Source organism: Amblyomma maculatum, chromosome 2, assembly GCF_055883805.1.
Source record: "Amblyomma maculatum isolate TAMU_Amacu chromosome 2, ASM5588380v1, whole genome shotgun sequence".
NCBI lineage: Eukaryota > Metazoa > Arthropoda > Arachnida > Ixodida > Ixodidae > Amblyomma > Amblyomma maculatum.
This window is the reverse complement of record NC_139345.1, coordinates 182,851,179-182,871,533: the sequence shown is the minus strand read 5'-3', so window position 1 is coordinate 182,871,533 and position 20,355 is coordinate 182,851,179. Positions and strand designations below refer to the sequence as shown.

General features: G+C 47.8%; 1 protein-coding gene across 2 annotated transcripts in view; it reads right to left on the bottom strand.

Moving 5' to 3' along the window:
• Hmt-1 (ABC transporter ATP-binding protein/permease Hmt-1) overlaps positions 1-20,355 on the bottom strand; it is a 104,789-nt gene that overhangs the window by 30,087 nt on the left and 54,347 nt on the right. For both annotated transcript variants that reach the window (XM_084595567.1, XM_084595566.1), the window contains 3 exons: positions 14,229-14,314; positions 4,862-4,919; positions 626-730 (listed from right to left, as the gene is read on the bottom strand). In XM_084595567.1, the coding sequence (XP_084451693.1) occupies positions 626-730; positions 4,862-4,919; positions 14,229-14,314 (249 nt within the window). The remainder of the gene's footprint in view (positions 1-625; positions 731-4,861; positions 4,920-14,228; positions 14,315-20,355) is intronic.

Sequence of the window (20,355 nt, the reverse complement as noted above, 5' to 3'; positions counted from 1 at the left end):
AAGAAAAATTACATGCACAGACTGCCACAGTAAGGTGTTCATCAAATAAGAGTGCAACAGGCAAACATATTAAGTGAATTTTTATGTGACTTTGCACATCTAAATTTACATACTGAATGAGCATGTACCGTGTACATAAGATGCCATTACGTTGTTGACACAGGAAATGTATGATGAAATGTGGGCAGCGGAAAAGAAAAGGAAGGCAGATTATGATTTTCGTCCACCTTATTAGCACCACTAGATTTAGGCAGCTTATGCCATTATGGCTCCTATGGTATGGCCCATACAAGGGTGGACCATCAAGAAACAGTTTGCTGAAGTGCTAACTAGCAGTAGTAATACATCTATTTGGCTAATCTGTTCATACGGCATGACATCAAGTACTTTACTGCATAAGTATTAGCTTCATGCTGCTAGACAAAAACAAATAGGGACATCACGTGAGGAGCTCGCCTGAATACTGTCTGATACAATCACCTGGAGAAAGAGTTTATTTCTGAGAGGGCAGGTGGTGTCAGTGACTCATTTCAAAATGTGAAAACAGGCTGTTGGCGACACTGTTGGAGTTAGTCACATGAGCATTGATAACGTTGCCTCTCAGACCAGAAAAGCATCCACTGACCCGGCTGATGTCCTGGTCATCGATGGTGATGGTGCCACCCTGGACATCGTACAGCCGGAACAGAAGCCGCACAATGGTGCTCTTGCCGGCACCCGATGGGCCCACCTAGAAGAAGGTGCAGACACATGGTTAAACAAATCACATCGCATTGAAGGAAATTAGAAGAGACACACCTAAGGAGGCTCTTTATCTCGCTTCTTTTATTGTAAAAGCAATACTACTCGCGCTTTCAAGCCTTCGCGTGACCCAGCCGCAGTTACGTCTTAACCACGTGACGCAGTGACGTCACACCCCATGTGACACATGGGCTGGCATGAGCTGCCAACTTGGGTCTTTCGTTTTACATGGGACGGTTATGTCAGAATCAGCCTGCTAGGACCCTGGCTTTCACGTTATGGGTTGTTTAAAGCAGGGCTTTATATGTGGGCTGAGGAAGACAAAAAAGAGAAGAAGAACGCTTCGGTCACCCGCAGCTAATGCTTTCGCTCAATATTTGGTTCAGCAGTGTTGAACCCTTGTTCTTTTTTTTCCTCTTGTAGTAGAGCACAGCGGTGGGAATGTTGTCATAATCACCCACTCCGTCGTGGATGCACTAAAAGCAGTGAGAAATCTACATGCATTTTCAGCAGAATTGTCGGGCCTGCAAGCCCTCTCGCCCGTATCGACCATATTCAGCAAGGTTGCTCTGAAAAGCCGACAACCGTGATCAATGGCAATTGGTCGTACACTGCCAGATATACGGGGCATGAATGCTTTGTACGCTTACCAAAATGTTTTTACAATGCTCGAAATGCACTTGGCAGCAAATAAATTGGAGGGACACTTAAGTGCCACATTACAAAGGTACAGTAGGACGCGACGGTGTTAATGGCTCATATCCCCTGGTCCCCTTACAGATCCTCGTTTGTGTACACGCACTTGGCTGCACAATCACCAGTCTCTTAAATTGTACCTCTAAAACGTATTCATTACAGTAGTCAGCTACCACAGCTTATGAACGGCCACCCGACCAAGCTAAGAAGCTTTGCGTTACGACTGTATGAATGTTCCTGTGTGGTTTAGGGGCAGCATGTGTGACTTAGGATCCGAGAGCTACCACAGCTTATGAACGACCACCCGACCAAGCTAAGAAGCCTTGCGTTACGACTGTATGAATGTTCCTGTGTGGTTTAGGGGCAGCATGTGTGGCTTAGGATCCGAGGGACCCAGGTTTAATTCCTATCTCCCGCCAGCTCCTCCATGTCATGTGATTTCGTGATATCACACAACTCACCGGTCAATTTGTGCTCGGCCATGTGACTTGCCAACTACTACCTGCCCGAGGGGTGCTCGCGATTTTTTGCCCACAATGCAGATCATGTTGGATTCTTTACAGAATGGGGCCTTTAATGCCGTCATGTTAATACTAAATCTGATTATGTTCAATACAAACCCACGCAGGCTGCCTAACTGCAATGTGACATGGAACTGTAAGCATGCATTTTGTTATTGGCAGCGTTAATTACCTTCTTGCTAGGCTACTGAGTGTTCTTCAATCCTGAAATAGCTATTTTTCTTGAGGCTCTCTCTCAAATATATGTGTGATCAAACGGATTGGTGTGGAGAAAATGCGATGGCATTTTGCGTTTATTTGTTAATATTGTCACGGACAACAGAGCTAGACGTAACTAAAAGACAGGGCAAAGCTGTACGAGCAAGCAGAGTTCCGCACACAGCACGCAAGCCAACTTTAGCGTCCTTTTCTCTCACGTGCCACCTGAGAACAATCGGAACGCCAGGTGGCATTACTCCACCTCCAAAAAAAAAAAAAAAATGAAAGCGGAGACTGAGCGCGAGCGATGGGCGATGAGAGCGAAAACGAAAAGATCAGCACAGGAACAGAATAGATAACGAAGGCGGGTAAGGTGTCCTACGCGACGATGAAACAAGCGCATAGCACACTGCACATTACCGCATGAAATACGGCCTCATGCGGACAACGTGCACAACCTCGAAGCGTGGTTGCCAACGCGAGGGCTGCACAGTACCGGCTGGAAGGACTTCGTATGTCACTTCTGTGACAATATACTGTACTCCAATTCTCTTTAGAGTGCCTATAATTGACCAATCTATTTCAAATCTGATTCTGTTCTTGTTTTATTTCACTGGTAAAGACATTTTTATTTATCTTTGTCGAGTCAGTTTCCGTACAGCCTCTCCTCTTCTGCCTCTACAAGTGAATAGGGAAATGCTCCTAACACCACCTGCCACCTGCAATGTCGGCAGGTGGCAGCCTCAGGCTGATGTCACTGTTACTGCAACTGGGCAGTTTTCACCTTTATGACACTCCTAATGCCGCTGCATTGATAATGTGCACATTTGCTTGGAATTTCGGAATGAGCATTGAATAGGGAAACAAATAAAAAAATTCCATCGAAAGCTCAATCTAAAATTTACATAAAGATAAACAGGCATAAGTTGCAGCCTTCACATTTTTAATATTTTTTAAATAGTGTAAGATCTTTGCAGGTGAACTAAACTAGACTAGCTCAGAACCACGCGAAAAAACACAGCATACACAGAAATATGCACTACCTGAATAAAGACAGCTTGCAGCATGCAACCTATAATGCACGGATTCAAAGTGAGCACCAAAATTAAGCCTATGAACAGACTCGCCATGACTAAATAGAACAGGATGTAGTAAAACCTCGTAACCTCATAATTGGGTCTCAAGAGACTTTTAACACAAAACAGAGGAATTAAACAGACAAATGCATGCCCTTGCGTCACAATTGTTCAAAGAAGGTAGTCGGCCATCTTGTTCTCAACAGGTGTTAGTATATGTGGGAAAGCCCACTCCTGGAAATTTTTGTGAGGCCCAAGCCTGGTTTGGTAAGATTATGAGGGTTAATGTCCTAAAGCAAATGTGGCTACAAGATGCTGTAGTGGAGGGCTTCAGATAACTTGCACCACCATTTTGCTATCATTGAAACATAGACACCCAATCAGCATCATCCAAATGTGATCAGCCCATGTGATTAATCATGAAGAATGCTACACTTGTACTGTTTTCCTGGAACTTTGGACAATTTACCAAGATACGATTGTGATTTTGCTACGGTCAAATTTCTGAAAGTCAGCATGGTGTTCGAGTGTTGACGAATATTTGCGAACGATAAAAAAATTACGCAAAACTTTCGAATTTTACTTTTTTACACTGTCTGAAGTGCTAATCCCTGGACTTTTTATAACGGCAAAAGGTTACTGCTGGAGGCAAACATGGCAGAGTGCCAGCGCCCTCAGCAGCACTGCCTGTGCTGGCTTGCTAGGCTTGTCCAGCTACGCAAGCCTGGTTTTTAATATGTTAACTTCACCACGCCGTGACTTGGGTGGGGACAACACATACTGGAGAAATCGTCCGACGTTCTGTTTTGCACGTGCTGACTTGGCTTTTACAATGCACATTAGCTTTTCAGCGCACGTGCAGTGTGTGCTGCTGCAAAGACAGGAAAAAGAGGAGGAAGGGGAGAAAGAAAGGTTGGCACAATTTTTTCTTCCTCCATGCTTCCGCACACCCATGGAGGAAGGAAAGAATGGGCACACCATTGCACTTAGTTGCATCGCATTGTTGCCCCTCTCCCCAACACCACGGCTGCATTGGCTGTGTCTGCTTCAGACCAGCCGTCACCAAACAAGTTCTCTCTCATTCCGTCAAGCATGTGACTTGCAAACGCCACGTGGTGCCCACATGCCACATGACTGAAGGCGATTTGCTCATTTTTGGGGAAGGCACACCATCCAGTGCGCATTGCGGAGTTCAATATATCGAACGACCAGTGAAATTGAAGTTCGATATACGATGCAACTTTCCTATACTTTTACATTGGATTTTTAAGAGAATCTGTGAGTTCAATATAGCTGGGTTCGACTGTATATCAAACTTGAAGGGATTGCGAAATTAGGTAGCTTCTGATAGTTGGTATTACCATTAAAGATACATGGAGGGAATGATATTTTTCTGTGATCCATTGATAACTTGAACAGCAATGAAGCGTTAAAGCAAAGGCAAAGATAGTGATCTCAGTTCACATTGATTTCTGCACGTCACAGGCAATGAAGTGTTCCTGCATCCTCAGAGCCTGGAACAAGGGCCCTAAAAGCAGGGTCCACCGGTTTACAGGCAGTGAACAGAACTGTCGCACAAACACCTGCATTGTCTGCTGGCCGCTGCCGAGAGGTGAAGGTGCGACTTACCAGGGCAACGGTTCGACCTGCGGGAACCACAAAGCTGACATTTTTCAGGATCGGCCGCCTGCAAGGATGAATACAAGCATTAGCACCGAGTAGTGGCATTCATCCATCTGCACCAGCTCTGAAATTCTGCTGCAAAGTCGAACCACCTCCTGAAGCGTTACGTGGGAATTAGCAAACCCAGAGAGTGGCTTGTGAGCCAAGCATCTCTTCCCAAGGTGGCGACTAGCATTCCCAATAAGCTGTAAAGAATGTTTGCTGAAACACAGGCAATGTGGTTAATTAAAAGAGACTGGTTGTAGGCCAGTTGGCGGGACAACTGCCTTGTGTTGTTTCCTTGCCTCTGCCCTGATGTTTCTGCGGAGATATTGTGAAGTAGGGCTCTATGCTAATCACAACACTAAGTCATGAAATGCACACAACCTATTAGAAATCATGAAACTCTCATGTGTACAGGGTGTGACTGCAAACACTAGCCTGTTCCAGGGTTAAGCCCTAATGCTAATGAAACATCGCCCATACTAACTTCAGGCACTAGCGTCTGTGTTAAAAAAAAGTTTTGAGGGAATATAATCGTAATGTCACAAATGTGTAGGTATACTAGCTGTCTTGATACACCTGTAAGCCATCAACATGGTGCACTCACTCACATGAGTTGGTAAATGCTCATCTCTAGGGGTAAGCGAATATTAAAAATTTTGAATATGAATCGAATACGTTTGCCATTCGATTCATATACATATTTGAAAAACCGATATTTGGAATTTTCGAATGCTTCACCTCATGGCCTGTGCAATGAAGCGTCCTCAAAACACTAAGAGGCCGTTTTGTGAACAGAGACCTTCTCTTTTGTAAAGAATGCTTTCCCGACAGTGTGCGCAAAGCACTTGATGAAACTGAGAAGAAACATCATTATCACTGTCGTTTCATCTCAAATGATGGCCTAGGGTGGCCACCATCTTAGGTGGCATCACATGACCTAGAGTGGGCCGCTATCTAGGGTGGCTAGGGTAACACACCATGGTGAACACTGCTTCGGACTTAGAGAAATTCTAACTCAAGCCCTTGGTGGCCATGTGACAGACCCGGACAAACAGACGTGAAACATGAAAAGCAAGAGCTAACACTTTTTGAACACACGGGGCGAGCAGTGTGCGTCCATCGCTGCCACGCAGTTGCCTGCATGCTCCTGTGCGTCGGAAGTGGGAACAGCGGAGCGCACCGGTAACGCGACGCAGAATATGTTTTCTGGGGAGATGGTGGTGAGCGAGTGAGAGCATGCGTGGAAACGCGGGCGCCTCCTCCCTCAGCGGCGGCGCGAACGTGCGCCCTCCCCCAGACGGATTCCTCCTACACCCCCCCTTTCCCCACTCCATTGTAGACGCGTCGCGTGAGCCACGGCAAAGGTGGAAGCTGCTGCGGCAGACATGCCGTGCCCTCAGCGTCATCGTGAAACGTTTCACCACCTCTATAACATTGTATAATTCTGATTTAGGGCAAACGCTTTCAGGGTGGCTTCCTTTACAATCAATTCTTAATCTCGTTTTCATTCTGGATTGCCCTTTTGAGTCTTCATGCGAAAACTGATTTATAATGAAAACCTGGATGTAATGAAAAATTGCAAACATTTTACAATTTTGTTACAACCAGGTTTAACCGTATACAGAATATCCTGCATAAAATGTAGACTGGATTTTTCAGTAGGGTATACGCTAATGCTAGCTTAACTTTATTTGCAAATACAACATAAATTTTAAACTAAACAAGATGAACAATGTTTGCTATATTTTAGTTTTCAGTTTATGTTTTCACTGACCAGATATTTGAAGGCATTTTCTCCCCCATACTCGTATTCAATTCATATTCGAAAATTTCAACATTTGCACACCTCTACTCATTTTGTAAGCACATAAGAAACTAACTATAATGAACATGCAAGCAACTTGCTCAATTCCTGTTAGTTTGTGCACCAAAACGTGAAAAGGCACCTATTCTTGCTTGTGCTGAAGAGGGTTATTCGAAGGACTGGAGACGGCGACCGGTGAGACAAGCCGGTCCTAGAGCGAAGCACAATCTCGTCCGAACAAGACAGTCTGAGCTCTCAGTGCGCGCGCCAGCTGATCGGAGTCTTCATCGTCGTTAGTGTCGGCGCTGCATCATCTTCTTCCTTACAATTGCCCCGGCGGAAAGAGTGAGCCATCCTGGCGACTTAAGGCGAGGGTATGACAAGGGGATCATAGTACGGCTTAAGTCGATTGACGTGAACAACTTCTCGGAAGCGGCGACGGTGGTCCGAAGAAGGCGTTGCCGGCTCCACAACGTAGTTAACTGGTGATGTACGCTCTAATACACGATAAGGGCCATTATACTTTGCAGAGAATTTGGAATCAGCCGGAACACAGAGCCAAACGAGGGTATTGATAGGAAAGTCAGCAGCGGGCTTGCCGTGATCGCTCTCATGTCGGCGAAGATCTTGAATGTCCGACGTGAATGAGCGAGCCAGCTGACAGCACTGCTCAGCATTACGGGCAACAGCAGGAAAAAAGCGTACTCTGAACTTTCGGGGTGGTAAGCAAGTATGGTGTCCAGTAGACAGAAAGGCTCACGACCGTAGAGGAGAAAGAATGGGGAAAATCCAGTCGTTGCCTGAGACGCTGTGTTATAGGCATAGGTGACGTATGGAAGCACCTACTCCCAATTAGACGCGTCAGAAGAAACGTACATGGTGAGCATGTCACCAAGAGTTCAGTTAAACCTTTCTGTGAGGCCATTGGTTTGAGGATGGTAAGCTGTGGTGGTTCATGCATTATTTTGCAAGCTTCCAACAGCTTGTGGACCACTTGTGATAGGAAGACGCGGCCGCAGTCACTGAGAAGTTCACGAGGAGCCCCGTGACGTAGAACGAAGTGACGTATAATAAAGGAGGCGACGTCACGAGCACTAGCCGTAGGCAGAGCTGCAGTCTCTGTGTAGCGAGTGAGGTGATCCACGGCGACTATTATCCAGCGGTTGCCTGATGTCGAAGATGGACGAGGGCCATATAGGTCAATTCCGACACGATCGAAGGGTCGCGCTGGACAATGCAATGGCTGTAATGGCCCGGCGGAGGGGCGCGGAGTAGACTTCCGCTGCTGACAAGCAGTACAGGAGCGAATATAGCGACGGACAAAATTGTACATCCCCCGCCAGTAGTACCGCTGGCGGAGACGCTCGTATGTCTTCAACAAGCCAGCATGTGCGCTTTGCGGATCGGCATGGTGATGGGCACAAATTTCTGTGCGAAGATGGCGAGGAATAACCAAGAGCCATTTGCGACCATCCGGGCGACAGCTTTTGCGATACAGCAGACCACCCCGGATCATAAAATGGGAAGCTTGGCGACGAAGGGCTCGCGGGAATGAAGATGTTGAGGACGAGGTGAGGACGTCTAGGAGTGAAGATATCCAGGGATCCCGGCATTGTTTAAAAGGAAGATCGTAGGAAGTAAGGGCTGCAACGGAGGGTTCGGATATCGAGTCTGAGGGTGCAGGAGAAGGCAGTGGCGAGCGCAACAAGGCGTCAGCGTCGGAGTGTTTGCGTCCCGGTCGATATATCACGTCAGAGTCAAAATCTTGAAGGCGAAGAGCCCAGCGGCCGAGGCGTTCTGAAGGGTCTTTCAGGGAAGCCAACCAGCAGAGGGCATGGTGGTCGGTGATAACGTTGAAGCGGCGGCCATATAAGTAGGAGCGAAACTCTGTTAAGGCCCACACAATTGCAAGACACTCCTTTTCCGTGACGGTGTAGTTAGATTCAGCTTTCGTTATCGCTCGGCTAGCGTAAGCAACTACATATTCAGAAAAGCCGGGTTTGCGTTGAGCGAGGACAGCACCGAGACCGATGCCGCTGGCGTCAGTGTGCACCTCTGTAGAAGCGGATGGGTCGTAATGGCGAAGAATGGGCGGCGAAGTTAGTAGACGTCGGAGCGTAGTGAAAGCATCATTGCAGAGTGGGATCCATGTAGACAAGTCGGCGGGACCATTTACCAATTTTGTAAGCGGTGCAATGATGGTAACGAAATTGCGGACAAAACGGCGAAAATATAAGCATAGGCCGAAGAAGCTGCGCAACTCTTTGACAGAAGTCAGTTTCGGGAATTCAGTGACTGCACATAGTTTGTCCGGATCGGGCAGGACACCATCTTTGGACACAACATGACCCAGTATTGTCAGCTTGCGGGTGCCAAAACGACACTTCTTCAGGTTAAGTTGAAGACCGGCGCCAGTGAGACAGCTCAGGATTTGGTGCAAGTGCACGCGCTGCGTCAGAAAATTGGGAGAGAAAACGACGATATCATCCAAATAACAAAGGCAAATGTTCCACTTGAGGCCGCGTAAGATGTTGTCCATCATTCGTTCAAACGTAGCAGGAGCGTTGCAAAGACCAAACGGCATCACAGCGAACTTAGGGGTAACAAAGGCTGTCTTGGGGCGGTCAGACACAGCCATAGAGACTTGCCAATAACCAGAGCGCAGGTCCAGGGACGAAAAGAACTCGGCTCCTTGTAAACAATCGATGGCGTCGTCAATTCGGGGTAGTGGGTATACGTCTTTACGTGTAATTTTGTTAAGACGGCGGTAGTCAACGCAAAATCTTATGGAGCCATCCTTCTTTTTCACAAGTACCACTGGAGACGACCACGGACTAGATGAAGGCTGAATTACACCACGTTGTAGCATGTTGTCGACCTGCTCAGCAATAACACGGCGCTCCGTAGGCGAAACACGGTAAGGGTGCTGGCGAAGAGGGGCATGACTGCCGGTGTCGATGTGGTGAACAACCTCAGTCGCACGGCCCAAGGAAGTCGTCTGAGCATCAAGCGAAGAACGGAACTGGTTGAGGAGAGCAAACAGTTGTTCACGGTGAGTCGGGTCGAGGTCACTGGCCACAGACGATTGAAAAAGGTCCCAACTTGGTATATTGGAAGACTCAGTAATCGGCGATACGGAGGCTACGTGGGCACTCTGTGGTAGATACCCATCAACCTCAAACAGCGAGATGAGGTCAGCAACTTCAATATGACCAAGGCATTCTCCACGAAGTAGCGGGACCACAGCGGTGGAGGCATCCGCAACAACTATGTCAGCAAAGGGAAGAAGGAGGTGACGGCGAGAGGCGAACATGGGAGAAGGCGCAAAAAGAACAGTCGCATCAAAAGAAAACGGTACACACACGGGAACAATTACAGCGCAGTTGGACGGAATGTCGGTGTCATCGGCGACAAGTTTGGCGCAAGAAAAAGATGGCGAATGGTCAAGAACCGCATCACAGAGCGCAGAGAAGGCGACGTGGGCGCGGGCGCAGTCAATAACAGCACTGTGGCGGGAAAGGAAATCCCAGCCAAGAATTACATGACGCAAGCACTAAAAACTCGACGATGTATAAGACGTCTGCGATAACGACACGCGCTGTGCAAGCAGCAGATAGACGAACGGAATTGGCGCTGGCGGTGCGAAGAGAGAGTCCAGAAGGCGGGATGGTGGCTTTATGAAGCGAGCGACAAAAACTTTCGCTAATGACGGAGAGAGTGGCCCCTATATCAACGAGTGCAAGGGTACGAACACCATCAACAAAAACTTCGAGAACGTTCGGCGGAGACAGACGAGGACTTGTGGTAGGCGACATGTGCGCAGTTCGTGCCCCAGGAACTGCGGCGGCTAGTTTTCCGAGTCTTGTGTCATGCTGCGACGCCGCATTGGAGACACGGACCGACGGCGAGGGGACGGCGAGCGGTGCAGTGGAATGTGCTGGCGGCCCAACGAGTTGTGCGGCTGCCCTGGAGAAGTAACCGAAGGTGGGCGCAAGGTGTTGTATTGATAATTGCAGTCATCCATAGTGCGTGCAGGGGCAGAGCGCAGAGTGCAAAGGCACAGGCGGGCGACGTGGCCGGGAATACCGCAGGCATAGCAAATAGGCCGGTTGTCATTCGTGCGCCAAGGATTGTAGGGAGGCGTCGTAGATCGGAACCATGGGGCGACAAATGGTGGCGCCATAGTCGGCACATACGCAAAGGACTGTGGCGGCGGTGAGCGGGCGGTAACTTGTGCATACGTGGGAGGCATCTGTACTTGCACACGTAGAGGCGGCATGACAACAGGGGGGCTGTAACTTAATGGTGCAGCAAGAGGTGTGGGCTGCAGTGGAACACGGTCGGCATGAGGTGCGACAGGCGCTGGCTGGCCAAAACTGGGAATGGCATCAGCAACCTCCTGCGTGATGGTGTGTTGGGTAGAAGGGTTAAGCAGCTGGGCTGTAGATGACGGGCGTGGGCCAGACAAAAGCCCAAGCTGTCGGGAGACCTCATCCCGAACGAAGTCTTTAATGTCAGCCAAAAGGTCGCTGCTCACAGCCAGGCCACAGATGGACGCAGCAGGTGCGGGAGAGTGACGAGTGCAGAGGTGTTGCTTGAGCATTTCGTCGAAACTTTGGCAAAGGTTGTATACTGATGCCACCGTGGTTGGGCTCTTTGCCCACAGCATGTGAAATGCATCGGCATCAATGCCCTTCATTATGTATTTTATCTTGGCAGCCTCATCCATAGAGGGGTCGACACGCTTGCGTAAAATAACGACGTCTTCAATGTAGCTTGTGAAGCTTTCCCCTTCATACTGAACGTGTACGCGCAGGGCTTCTTCAGCGCGTAGTTTTCGAACTGTGGGACAACCGAAAACGTCTGTGAGCTTTGCCTTGAAGTTGGCCCAAGTTGGCATGTCGGCCTCATGGTTTCGATACCAGAGGTTAGCAACGTCCCTCAGGTAGAAGATGACGTTGATTTTCATGCGGTCCTCCCGGTTGTTATGGCGACTTACCCGCTCATACGAGGCCAACCAATCTTCAACGTCCTGGTCGCCCTGCCCATTGAAAACTGCGGGGTCTCGCTGCCGAACGGCACCGGAGCATGAGATGGACTGCGAAGGGGCTGCCACCGGCTGTTGGCCTACCTCGTTTGTCGCCATAGGTATCGTACGGCTGCGGAGCTCCACAATGATCGTGTAAGAGTCGTACCCTGGCATGTTCCACCAAATGAGGAGGGGTTTATTGGGGGTTATTTGAAGGACTGGAGGCGGCGACCGGTGAGACAAGACGATCCTAGAGTGAAGCACAATCTCGTCCGAACAAGACAGTCTGAGCTCTCAGTGCGCGCGCCAGCTGATCGGCGTCTTCATCGTCATCAGTGTCGGCGCTGTATCATCTTCTTCCTTACAGTGCTAATAACTTGCACAGTAATGAATATCTGTGCTACACAAACTAGCATGTCGCCAAGTGCAAAACCTGGTGGATCATAAGTTAACAATAACAGACTCATTTTCACGTACAACACGGATCTGTAGGACACCCCCCCGTCATCCAAAGAAACAGAATAACAGCATCTTCCATCAGTAGCATTGGACACATATGTTGGCAACATGACACTTGGGAGAGCAGTACACGGAGTGCCATGCACTGCTCAAGTTCAACCTTGGAATGTGCTCAATTCACACGACTTTTAAAGTAACCTTAAGACACATCAAAGCTGGGCTGTGGAAATGGAAACCTAAGAAGGGCTTACCACTTTGAAAGAATAGGATGCAGGTACCATCTTTGTCAACACACAACACAAATTGCAAATCAACCCTCTTTTCTGTAACTAGAGCACTGTTACAAAGGGCAATTTTTTTAATCCATATACAAAGTCGTATTTTGAAAATCATGAGGGATATAATCAGTGCGGCCTGCGCAGGTAGGTTCTCCAAGACGGACACCATATACATGATAGAGCTTGATGAGTAATGATCAATTAACATCATAGGTGAGCCCAGTCTTTAAATTTTCTTAATCAGCAGGGTGGTTCAAAATATTGATTATCAGAAATGAGCATTTGCAAGCTCACTGAACTGGTTTTCTTGCATTGCATAATTATACCATGATGCGTATATGTATGGTAGTATCACCAAAACCATGTTAACTTCTTTTACATAATCAAACACACAATGTATGTCTGTATTCGATGCATAAAAAATGCCACAGATGCCATTTTTTGAATGTGCAATGCTGAAAAGTCAACTTGGTAGACTTTACTTTGCATATTTTCAAAGTTTGATTTAACAATGAGGCCCATCTTTGATTTGACGACCTTCAATTTTCCCATAAATTATTTCCTCTTACAATCAAAAATAGCAAGTTGATTAGATAGCTTTAGTTAAACACTAGTCATCAGTTTGCTTTGGTGTAAAATGCAACTGCACAGATCGTATAGGCATATTTCTCGTGGTCTTCAAAATGCAAATTTGTAAACAGTTAAGAAAAGCACTGTGTGTAACATGGCTTGGTAAGCGACAGGTGATGATGCACACAGTGTGGCAGTGTTTACATAAGTATGTATTAGTGCTGTCAACAATGGTGGCAGAATGTGGACATAATGATAGAAAGTAAAAGCACAGCAAACTCAATGCCTCCTGTTTGTGCAGTTCCCTAGCTGCAGTGATGCCGTACTGATTACTCCCGATGGCTTGCCCAGCCACATGCACGGTTGCATCTAACATGATTAGGCCACCAGATATATAAAAAAGAACTTGACCCCACAACATTTTGTGGATGGATCCTAATGTGTTGCAGTGCAGGAGACAAGCCTAAGGGGCTGCTTCCGAAACAGTATGAGCTGTTCGCAGAGATAGATGGCATTACATGTGTCAGCCATCATCATCACCAGGCGGCGACTTCATGGGAAGGAACAAATGAGAACGACGGGGAAGAGGACAGCCATCTTAGTCGGACAGATGCTGCAAGTGCATGCGCTGTTGTGCGCCGTGGGCTGGTACGAGGCATGCGTTGTGTTTAAGTGTGTACTGATGCGGTGACTGAGTGATTCACAAAGAGCGTTTCACAAACCTCAAGACAATAATCTTGCAGCTCAACCTTAAGCTGTACATCATAACAGGTCTGACTGCTCGCAAGTTTTCAGCTAAAAATGAACTACACAAATTACACTCCCTGGTGCGTAAATGTCATTAGCAAAAATTTGTATACTGTGAAAACTGTCAAATTGGGTCTTTTCTTCAACGAACAGTGCAAGGCATTAATACTAATATACATATTTTGAAACCACTAACTTAAATGGGTGACCTATATTCACCAGCAAAACTTTGTGATGCTAGTTTCAACATTTTCTTGGCACTTGGTAGTGGCTGCAAACCCACATAGCGCATTCTGGAATCTGCATTTTAGGCACCTTATCTTTAAAGCTTGACACTGCTTTTAAATTGGGCGCAGTTGACAGTGGAGCGAACGGTGACATTCCACGAGCACCAAGCACACTCACTGCTGTTGTGCTAGAGAGCTTTTTAAAGTGACTTACTCAGGGTTGTACGAGAAGTAGACATTGTTGAACCGAACCTCGCCATCAGTCAGCTGCAAATTCGGTGCGTTCACAGCGTCTATGACCTGGGCAGAAGGGTGAAGAACACTAGAAGATTGAAATAAAACACGCACAAAGCTAGCAAACAGAAAACAAAGTGAAACTGTGCATAAAGTGGTGATGAATTTCTTCTATAGTAATGCAGTCGCAAGGAGTTCATTTTCCAAGGCAACGCGCGTACGTACACATGCACGCACGCACCCACACACACACACCCACACCCACACCCACACACACACACACCCTCTCAAGGCGCAACATCTACATTTGCGGATGCAAACAGAATAGTAACAAATCGCCTGCACAAGGTGCAAGTTCTGCAACTGCACACGTAAAATATGCACTCCTGTCTGAACAGTCTTGCACAAAAAGAGATACTGAGTCAGGCAGGCAAAATGAATGCAGGATTCAGTTTCGCTAAATAGATGGGCCAGCGTTATGTGGTAACCGGCTGCAGTGGTTGTCGTGTGCACAATTTCCTGAAAACAAGCTAAAGACAGCCTAATATGGACAACACAAAGCTGCAAAAATACACAATATTTTAAATAAAACTTTCATATAAGCATAAAATCTCACTTTTTGTTTTTTGCTGGGAGCAAAACAAGAACACAGAAGTGGAAATGTTGCCCCAAGATTTAATTAAAAAAGATGGCACAACCTTGGCCATGTCAGCAGCCTCAGTGCTCTATAAAGCTCGCTCTTCCCCTTTTTGTTTGTTGTCATGACCATTACTTGCATCACCGGCATCAACTGATCAACATTCCACGAGGCGCTATGGCGACACAACCAAGTTGTCTTCAGCAGTGTTGAAGTCTTTGAACGTAACATTCAGAAGCGTCATTTGGGATGGTGACAGGGCTACCGTATTTACTCACATAATGATCGCACTCGCGTAATGATCGCACCCCTGAATTTTGAGGTCAAAATTCCATTTTTTAAGTTCCCCGCGTAATGATCGCACCCCGAACATGGAGCCGCCTGGTGGTTGATCTGCAGTCATCCCGCAGCGAATGCATTCCGACGAGTTCCCAACCTAGTCTAGTAACGTTGGAGTTCCCATAATTCCATGCTTTGCGGCGTTCGCCATTTTGCAATTCGGCAGCGTCGTAGCGTGCTTTGTGTTTTTGTGCGAGTTTACGCCATTTCACCATGGGGCGGTATGCCAGTTACACCGCCGCGTTTAAGCTCAAGGCTGTCGACTATGTACTGGAGCATGGCAACCGCGCTGCTGGTAGGCATTTCGGCGTGGACGAAATGAGGATACGCTATTGGAAGAAGCAGCGCGAGAAGCTGATGGCTACAAACAAGACACGGCGGGCTTTCCGTGGACCCAAGACGGGCAAGTTCCCTCGTGTTGAGGAGGCAGTCCTAGAATACGTGAGGGACCTGCGCAAGGATGGTTGTGCAGTGTCATTAGAAATGATACAGACGCAGGTGCGCACAACTGCCAGGAAGCTGGGAATCTCCGCAAAGGATTTCCGCGCTAGCTCCGGTTGGACGACTCGCTTTATGCGACGGAATGGACTTTCCCTGAGGCGGCGGACGTTGTTGTGCCAGCGGCTCCCAGCTGCGTATGAAAGCACAGTGATAGACTTCCATCACTTCGTCACTAGGCTTCGCGAAAAATGCGGTTACCTCATGTCGCAAATTGGAAACGCCGATCAAACTCCACTGACGTTTGACATGCCCCGGAATACAACTGTGAACGAGAAGGGTGCTCGGAGCGTCCTCGTGAAGACGTCTGGTGCAGAAAAACAGCGATGCACAGTCATGCTTGCTGTGACGGCCGGCGGGCGGAAGCTGCCACCATACGTGATCTTCAAACGGAAGACTATTCCGAAGGGAAACTAAGGGTGGATGACTGCAGACTTGATGGTCGACTGGATCAAGACTGTTTGGGGAAGAAGACCAGGAGCATTTCTGCTTCCCTCGCTTCTGGTTTTGGACAGTTTTAGGGGTCACCTTGTGGACAGCGTGCGTGCCAAGCTGAAAGAGCTGCGCACGGACATTGCAGTCATTCCTGGCGGCCTGACTTCGCTGCTGCAGCCTCTTGACGTGTCTGAACAAACCGTTCAAGGACAACGTTCGACGACTTTTATGCTGAGTGGATGGCGATGGGCCAGCATGATTTGACGCCGAGCGGAAAGATTAGAAGGCCATCCGTGGAGATACTGTGCTCGTGGATCACAGAAGCGTGGAGCAGTACCCCGACGAGGTAGTGGCTAAGAGTTTTAAGAAGACAGGCATATCTAACGCTTTGGATGGAATGGAAGATGACTTCCTGTGGGATTGTGAAGATGCTCCCAGCGACGACACTGCCGTTTCCGATGAGTCGTGCAGCAGTGAAAGCGAGGATGGCGAGGATTCAGACTTTGATTAGAGTACTGACGAAAAAAAATAAATGGGCATTGTGCACTCCATGTGATGCTTAATGTGCGTGTTTATTGCGAAGGTAAGCCTTACTCAGCTTTTATTTTTGGTTGTAATCGAGATATATGTTCTAAGACGTCTGACCTGCAACTTGTTTGCGTTTTCGGTGCTCAAAAATTTTTTGTAGAAAATTTACCCCGCGTAATGATCGCACCCCGAAATTTGCGTCAGTATTTAAAAAAAAAAGTGCGATCATTATGCGAGTAAATACGGTATTATGCTTCCAATTGTTATTCACGGTGACTTCTGGATGCTTGTCCTCAATTATCTGCCTCGCAATCATATCGTTGACACAGCGCTAGATGCAACACCAATGTCCGTGGCAATATCCTTTTTCTGCGCCTGGTCTTGATCGTCCTGGAAGTCTTCATTTTCATCTCAAGTAAAACAACACACGCTTCTGTGTTGCCATTTTGCACGATGGAGTCAACGGACTTACGGCCTGCAGTGTGTGCGGGTCAATTAGAGCACGAGGTGATGGTTCGACCATGTGCCGGTCACATGCTTGTAAGCTGCGGATAGTAGTTCTTATTGCTGCCCTTAGATGGTGCAGCATGCGAACGCGTGACTAATTCAAACACACTTCTGTGGTTGGCGATTCAAACGACTGAAATATTTCATGGGGTGTTCTTCCAGCTTCTATGCTTCTTTTGAACCATACTAATGCAAAACACTGCTTTGTTATAACTGATCGAATACAGTCGAACCCGGATATATCGAACTCGAAGGGGATCGCGAAATAGTTCGATATATCGATAATTCGATATACAGAAATCAGCTTGTGACGGCACTTACGATGCGAAAATATGATACCGTATTTGTCGCATAATGAACCCACCCTCCACTTTTGCACCGAGAATTTGAAAAAAAAAATTCGTTAAGGCCAACTGGCTTACATGCAAGCGATTGAGCGATCTTAGCGACGAGCGGCAGCGACAGAGCAAAAAATTTCCATATTGTTGGAACTGTGCGAGCCCACCGCGGCAGCTCAAAACAAGGTTTCTGTGTCGCCGCGGCAGAAATTGCCAGCGTTTTCGCTTGCATGTCAATGGCGCGCGTCACTCTGTTTTGGTCGTCTCATCCACAGCTCATTTCTTGGCAGCGTGCCAAGATGCTGGGCAGGGATGTCGGGGCGCAGGGCGCGTTTATCTTTTGATAGCTCCTGCGGTGGCGGGGAGCGAACTTGGCAGAGTGCCCGTGATGGCTTGATTGCACAAGCCTGGTTCGATTTATCACGCCGCGCTTGCGGCGGGCGTCATGATCACAGCAGCTGACCACGTGCTTTCATCGATTCGTACATGCAAGGATAAACGACTCCCGCAAAAAAAAAAAAAAAATGAAAACTGCCGTTTCTTAACGTTCGAACAGCACAATGATAAGAAATAATAAGTCGCAAAAAAAAAAAAAAAAAGAAAAAAAAAAAAAAAAACGGAGACCTTGCCGCTTTCTAACGTCCGCAGGCACCATAGTCACGTCAGCAACCGTGCGCAGAGAGTTCGCAACACACGCTGGAGAAAGCGTTCGACGCCTGTCTGAAAACGGGCTAAGCTGGCTTGGCGCATGCGTAGCGCGTGCTGAAGGGGAGAGATAGCTCGGCAAATGGATGGGCACACCCATGCACATGGCTTGCAAACATCATATGTTGGCGCGCGGGAAACGATAATTGCAGATGCGCGCGCCTTTGGGGAAGGGGCGCGGCGCTGCCCAGACCAGCCGTCATCTAACTGTCCCCTCTCATTCCTTCCGCGCGTGGCTTGAAAACGTCACGCAGCAAACCGCCAAGGGTGATACGATCGTCTTTGGGGAAGGCACACTTTTCAGTGTTTGGTGCGGAGTTCGATATATTGAACGACCGGTGAAATTAAGTTCGATATATGACGCGGCTTTTCTATACTTTAACATGGGATTTTCAAGGGGATATTTCGTGAGTTCGATATATCCGGGTTCGACTGTATAGAGTTTAGATCTTTTCGTTTCGTCATACAGCTTGAACTCGAATAGAACTAAATTATGGACCAGCCAAACATTGATTTTACTGTGCTGTATCCAATAATTCGCTTTATCCGTGTCCATTATAACGACCCTCCTCCCATATAGCGGTGTGAGCAAGCTGCAGCACCAGTGGGGATGGCGGCTGCCGCTGCCATGTTACCAGCATGATCAGAAAACGTTTTTCCACATTCATGATTTCACATCACGTGGACTTACAACTAAAATTTGAAAACTTGCAGTCTTCCTTATTGTACTTCCCTTAAGGGGACAGAACACTGACCAAAATATGTAATAGGATTATGGTGGAAATTAAAAGATCTTGTCTCGTATGGTATGGATCGAGGGCTACGATATCCATAAAACAAGGGCTTATAGTTTTATTTTGGCATCACAAATTACATGAAAACGAGTGATGTCACCTCTGGCAGCAAAATCCTATAATTATCACTGTAGCAACCCACGTGACCCCATATTGGGAATATGTCACTGGTTTTTGTAAGTGCAGTGTTATCTATTCTTTAAAAAGAGCTCGCATTGTTTTACTATACAGTCGAACCCGGATATATCGAACTCGAAGGGGATCGCGAAATAGTTCGATATATCGATAATTCGATATACAGAAATCGGCTTGTGACGACTCGCATAATGAACCCACCCTCCACTTTTGCAACCGAAATTTAAAAAAAAAAATGCGTTAAGGCCAGCTTGCACACATGCAAGCGACTGAGCGATCTCAGCGACGAGCGGCAGCGACAGAGCGAAAATTTTCAAACTTGTTGGAACTGCGTCCCTCTCGCCGCTTGAGCCACCGCGGAAGCTCAAAACAAGGTTTCTCTGTCGCCGCGGCGGAAGAAATCGCGAGCATTTTCGCTTGCGTGTCGATGGCGCGCGTCCGTTTCGGTCGTCTCATCCACAGCTCATTGGCAGCGTGCCAAGATGCTGCGCAGCGATAACGTCAGGGCGCGTTTATCTTTTTATAGCTCCTGCGGTGGCAGGGAGCGAACTTTGCAGAGTGCCCGTGATGGCTTGATTGCACGTACAAACCTGGTTAGATTTATCATGCCGCGCTTGGGGCGGGCGTCATGATTGCAGCAGCTACCACGTGCTTTCGCTGATTCATACATGCAAGAATAAACAATAAAAAAAAAATTAATAAAATAAACATTCCCGCAAAAAAAAAAGAAAGAAAAAAAGAACCCTGCCGCTTCTTAACGTCCGCAGCCGCCATATCTTACGCTACGCCGCGCGTAGATGGCTCTCGCAAAAAAAAAGAATGAGAGGGAGCTGCCGCTTCTTAACATCCGCAGGCGCCATAGCCACGTCCGCCGCCGCACGCAGAGGGTTCGCAACACACGCTGGAGAAAGCGTCCGACGTCTGTCTGAAAACGGGCTGCGCTGGCTTGGCGCATGCGTGAAGGAGAGAGATAGCTCGGCTAAAAGAATGGGCACACCCACACACATGGCTTGCAAACGTCATGTGCTGACGCGCGGGAAACGACAACTGTAGATGCGCATGCCTTTGGGGAATGGGCGGCGCGCTGCCCAGACCAGCCGTCGCCGAACTGTTCCCTCTCATTCCTTCTGCGCGTGGCTTGAAAACGTCACGCGGCAAACGGCCAAGGGTGATGCGATCGTCTTTGGGGAA